This window comes from Tyto alba, unplaced genomic scaffold, assembly GCF_018691265.1.
Source record: "Tyto alba isolate M040663 unplaced genomic scaffold, T.alba_DEE_v4.0 Super-Scaffold_26, whole genome shotgun sequence".
In the NCBI taxonomy this organism is placed as follows: domain Eukaryota; kingdom Metazoa; phylum Chordata; class Aves; order Strigiformes; family Tytonidae; genus Tyto; species Tyto alba.
In genome coordinates, this window is record NW_024881300.1 from 15,338,843 (window position 1) to 15,344,842 (window position 6,000).

The 6,000-nt window shown below is 34.2% G+C and overlaps 1 protein-coding gene across 13 annotated transcripts in view; it reads left to right on the plus strand.

The window, feature by feature from the left end:
- CDH8 (cadherin 8) overlaps positions 1-2,552 on the plus strand; it is a 241,265-nt gene extending 238,713 nt beyond the window's left edge. For all 13 annotated transcript variants that reach the window (XM_032990673.2, XM_032990674.2, XM_032990676.2 and 10 more), the window contains one exon: positions 489-2,552. In XM_032990673.2, the coding sequence (XP_032846564.1) occupies positions 489-982 (494 nt within the window). In that variant the 3' untranslated portion in view covers positions 983-2,552. The remainder of the gene's footprint in view (positions 1-488) is intronic.
- The last annotated feature ends 3,448 nt before the right edge of the window (positions 2,553-6,000 follow it).

The window sequence follows — 6,000 nt, forward strand, 5'->3', positions numbered from 1 at the left end:
AATGAATCTTGCAACATGTAAAAGAAAAAAAAAATACACCAATTTCCTTCTGTCATCAGGGCTATGTTTTCAGAAAAACACCCTCTAATTTTAGAAAACTCTGTCCAGAATGTAGTTCATTATAAATTAATGTTCAGTGAATGGTGGTAGCTTGAATTCACCTAGGTTTGTAACTTTTCCTAAGGGAAAAGTTGTTGTCTAAATTCAAGACCCAAAAATGGAAGTATGCAAAATCGTGTTGCTTATATAAAATTGAGCTTCAGATGTAAATATGAGCTGATAACCGAAAAGTAGAGGACTAACAAGAGCTTCTGATCAGTTTTTCATCACTTGAATAGGCTTGAAGTTATAGGTCTTTCAGCTTTTCACTACCCTTATTACTCTTATTTTCACAAAAAGCAACCTAGCACCTTCCACAACTGCACTTAATATGTAGTGCTTTGATTGGAAATTTTTTCCCTAATCACCTTGTGGTGCTTTCTTTGCAGTCATTGTGGTGCTGTTTGTAACACTACGAAGACATAAGAATGAGCCTCTAATCATCAAAGATGATGAAGATGTGAGGGAAAATATTATTCGCTATGATGATGAAGGAGGTGGAGAAGAAGATACAGAAGCTTTTGACATTGCAACTTTGCAAAATCCGGATGGTATTAATGGATTTTTGCCTCGTAAGGATATTAAGCCTGATCTTCAATTTATGCCCAGGCAGGGTCTTGCACCTGTTCCTAATGGTGTTGATGTTGATGAATTTATTAATGTAAGGCTTCATGAAGCTGATAATGATCCCACGGCTCCACCATATGACTCTATCCAGATTTATGGCTATGAAGGAAGAGGGTCAGCGGCTGGTTCACTTAGCTCATTGGAGTCCTCTACATCAGACTCAGATCAGAATTTTGACTACCTCAGTGAATGGGGTCCTCGCTTTAAAAGACTTGGAGAACTTTACTCAGTTGGAGAAAGTGACAAAGAAACTTGACAGTGGATTACAGACTTTTTCACTGTTGACTTAATGATCATGTAATATTCTAGGGCCACTGCTGTTAGTTAAAACTAATGTGGCTTTTTGTTTTAGAGGCAAGTTTAGCGCCAGTCATCTATAAAATCAACTACATTGTAATGTTGAACCAAAAAAATAAAAAAAGTATATGTTAGGAGGTTAAGTCTTGTGGAGTGTGAAGTAAAGTATGTGGAGTGTCTAGAAGTCTTTGGATATTTGATATTCACTTGACCACTCTGAAGATGGAGATTTGGATCTTTGATTATCTTCAGTGAATTGAAAAGAGCAAAAAGAAATTGGTGCTTTCTTAGAAAATGTACGTGCAGGGATTTTGTTGTTGAACAGTAGCTCCTGCCAGTTTGTGTAAAGCTAATGGTTTGTTTCTGCATTGCCAACAAAGATCCCACCACAGAAATGTTAAAAGCAATATCTTGGTCTTCTTAGCAATGCTGAATAGAAATAGCATTGTAAATTACTACTGGCTTCTACTGTGCAGTGACCATACATTGTACATACAGTAATTGTTGGCCACATAACCACAGACTGAATATCATCTTTAAATATTGTGTCAAGCCTTAAAATATTCACATGTTCTTAATCCATTCCAGTGATGGGTAGTAAATCCTACTAATGTGCAGACATTCAGAGGCAGGGCTAAAAACCCTTGCTTTATAAAAGAATCTTTCTCTAGAAGGATCAATCCTGTGCTTCATCTTCTGAAAGGAAAGAAAAACCTGTGAAGGGGGATGGACTTACATATATGAAAGAATTGCTGATTTTATTGCTAAAGATCGAATTTATTTGTTTAAACTTTGAAATAAATATTTTATTGATGTCCATTACTGCTTTTATTTATTAAGACTGATAATCTATAGAGTAAGATTATGAAGAAAACTAAATTATATCCATTAGATTTTTTTTCTATATATAATGAATGTTTAATACATGTACATTTTGAAAAGAAAAATGACAAATTGTTGCAGGTTAAAGCAGTAACCTACCCATTTGCAGTAGCTGAATTTTAAGAGAATGCTGGCAGGAATAAAACTTTCCCAGAGATAACTTTTGACAGTTTTATATCTTCTTCATAAATCTAGTACCTGGTGTTTTTAATACAAGCACAAACAGCTGGAAGTAAACTGGTTCATGTGAATATTTAAACTATAGACTTTTAGAAATCCACACATAACACAGTACAGTAAAAAACATGCTTATAGTTCTCCACTGTATTAGAGCAGGAACCAGTGTGTACATAATTTTACTGCTTATGTTATTAGCATTTCTTTTCTATAATATTCATAGTGATGCACCAGGGCTCTTGCACACAGGGAAAGAACAGCACTAGAAGCTGCAAGCATACTAAATTTGTAATGCAAACTTGCCATTTAGAAGTAGCAATTGTATAATAAAACTATGTATTACATGCAAATCATTTTAATTTTCTACTTTGTTTTGAAGCTATATTATTGTTTGGTTATTTACTCCATGCATTGTATTCAGAGAAACTTCTGTATTGTTTCCTACTTTGTGAAATATATTTTTATAAATACTTTTCTTGTTATTGCATTTCTTTCAGTTTTACCTGTACACTGCAGAAAGGAGTCTACCTGAATAACTACATAGTTTGTTGAGGAATGTAGTTCCTTCAAAATCATTTATTAGTTGAATATATTCAAAATAAAAAAAGGATATTATTTGAATCAATTTTTAACAGTGTTTGCAGAATTAGATATGCAGCAGCCTGTGACCACAGGAGTTATATGTGTCTAATTCACTGCGCCATGCTGAAAAATAAGCTCATGGTTTTTTTGTTGAAATATTGCTAGTAAAAACAATCCCTTCTCTTTAAGCTACTCAGTAATATTTGTTCTGCAAACAAAAATGTCTTAATGCATCACCCTTGATTTTGCCTGTATTTCAGAATGGAAGCATTTACTCTGCTTTAGCTGTGGCACGGCTGGTTTTAATGTCTGTAGTTTGTGGACAACTAATACACTAATACCACTTCTATATGTATTATAAAGATTTTATTGAAATTAATGAGGTATCTAATTCATTTAACTTACACTGTGTTAAAAAAAATGCCTCTGAATAACTTTAGCAATTTTGGTAATACTGTAAGCTAAACAGTGAAGTCATCTAAAGATAGGAAAGAATCAGTCATCAAGATTTCAATGAAATCAAACATATTTATGTAACAGACTGTAATAACAGCCAAACACATTCTTACTAATTAATCACTTGCACCAAGTGCCAGGGTGTTCTGAATTGCCATGTCAAATTGAATAGTAGTGTAAATGGAAAAGTCTGATTCAAAACTTAGGCTGAGCCAATTTCTAGTCTACATCCCAATCCTGGGAGCAAAGGAAGATGCAATGAGATATGGATCACATTATTGTCTATAGTCACATAAGCTTTTAGGGCAAGTAGCTCTGACTGTGAGTTATAGTATATACTGTAGAGTTTTGTAAAGCTCTTTTGTGGGAAAACTCACAAATGGATAACCTTCTGATTGCCTTTTTGATTGAAAGTTCCATCTGAGACCACGACAGTGCACTCAGTAATAAGATTTCCAGGAAAAGAATCCCATCACTGGCACTGTAGGAGAGGCAAAGCATGACAGAAATCTCATCATTGTCAGTCAAAAAGAGATGGTACCTACTACTGGTGGGCATAGCTGTAAATTGTGCATTTATACAGGTTTTAAACATGAATATTGACAATTCAAAGGGGAGAAAAACATTAATGAATTTGTGATCTATCAATAGTGACACACCATTTCTTGAAGTCATTGCTAGCCCACCAAAGGGAAATTATTTCTTCTGCAAACTAATTCCGTGCAATTTGGACTGTAAATTTGATACCAATATATGTTAGAGGGTTAAACACTGAACATTCAGTTTCCCAGTACTTGCTCCTTTTTTGACAATGAAATTAATTCAGTATAAAATTGTTTTGGATAACAAGAGTATTTAGGGGGATTAGAATACATTGTTCTACATTTCATATCTAGATTTAGACATATTAGCAACATTCTTTTTAAGCATGTAAAATGGTAATTCATCTTCTTCAACAACATTTAATTAGCAATTGACTCATTGTAATTGACAAGAAAAATGCATTAAATTAGAATTATTAATACTGATGAATTTGAGAATTAAATTCTCAAAATCTTTTACAAGTGCCGCACACCTTGGAGTCCCACTGATTCTGGTTTGCCTTCACCTAGCTATGTCTCATACTCATTTGTCAGAACAGTTAAAGTAAATCATCTCTCACATAAAAGCTGGAATTCTAAATTTTTGGTCTGGATATTGTCCAGACACAAAATTTAGCTCAGTCAGTTCAATATGCAAGTACTGTGAAGTGAATGTGTATACATGTTTACTAATTTTAAGTCAGTGACTAAAAGTCTTCAACATGTTCTGTCCTTTACAGTAACTGAAAGCATATGCTAGTTGTGTGCTTTGATCTTGAAATCAAATCATTTAGACACAAAACAGTTTTCACCTGGTATCATTTATACCTTTTGGTCTATGATGGATTTGAAATGACTGAAATATACAGGAGAGAAAATGGCTGAAGATTTTAATTTAAATCAGCAGTTGATGATCACAAGAGAACATTTAACATTATGGCAACTTCAAATACCATCAACTATGTCACAGTGCAGCAGTAACAATTCTCAGTCTAGAGAACAGACAGAATGTCTGCAAAATAGTATGTTCAAATTCATTTTATTTGTAAAGCTCTGCTAGAGATGGATCTGCTGGTTTTAATATACAGAGAAAAATAAATCAACTATACTATATCCATGCAGTTGCATGTACCTACATGTGGCAAATTTTTTAACAGCCTGCATGGTCATGGAATTCTAGAAATTAATAAATGGGCTTAGGAAGTTTCTCCAAGGTCCGCCCAGTGATAGGAAACCTTGGCAGGTAGTCTGTTTATGTATCTGGTTTTCTCAGGATATAATTTGTCTTAAGTGAGCTATTTGACTGTTTCTCTCCCTTTCCCTGCCCCTCTCTCCACCAGTTTACCTATCCTGAGCAATAATACTGTGAACATAATGTTAGGAAGTAAGTTCATTAAGGCCACATAGCTCTTTTTCAGCTGGTTCCAGCTGGTGTGTTCAGTGACTGGAAACAAGCAGGTAGGCCAGGATAATTAAGTTCACCAAGCTCTCTTCTTTCTCTCTTATTATCCTATTTGTGTTAAAAGAACAAACAAACAAACAAAACAAAACAAAACAAAACAAAAAACAACAAACAACTGTATGCAAGTGGCTTACTTTTCAGATGTAGTCAGAGGACTGTATTGTTACTGGAACGAGTTTAAGTGCTTCATGAAAAAAATGAAAAGAATGACTAAAAGGAATATAAAAACCTATCATAGGAAGATTTACAGTGAACAGTCTGGGTTACTTATACTGGAGGACTGTTTCTGTTTTTTAAAATACGCTGAAAAATATAGCAGCAATGACAGTGCATTTTAGTTAATAGAAATAATGTTCAGTAGCAACACACATTCACAAGTATTTATGATCAAGAGAAGTGAAAAGAGGTAGCACCAAAAATTATTTTTCAGATTTGGAAAGTTTGCAGCAGTGGCAGGATGTCCTAGTAAACTAAAGCTTAGAAAAAGTTAAAAAAAAAAAAAAAGTGGGAGTATTCACCATTAGAGTTTGCTTTCAGAATGTAGCAGGTGTCATTAGCAGCAGATAGAGAGTATTTATGGAGTGAGCAGTGGAAGCTTTCTGTAGTCTATCATTCAGATAAGCTGGACTTGTATTATTTCTACATTTGTACACTATTTGTGCAAGATAATATTCTGGCTTTGCAGAAGGTGGAAACCAATTTAACTTGCTGTATAATTCACTGTGATGGGTTTTGTAATCACACTGCAAAATGAGTCTAGCTTCTGTATTATACAATACTGATACTGCCTTATGTGTTGCAGAACTAGTCCCTCTCCAAATAATGTCATAGTATTCT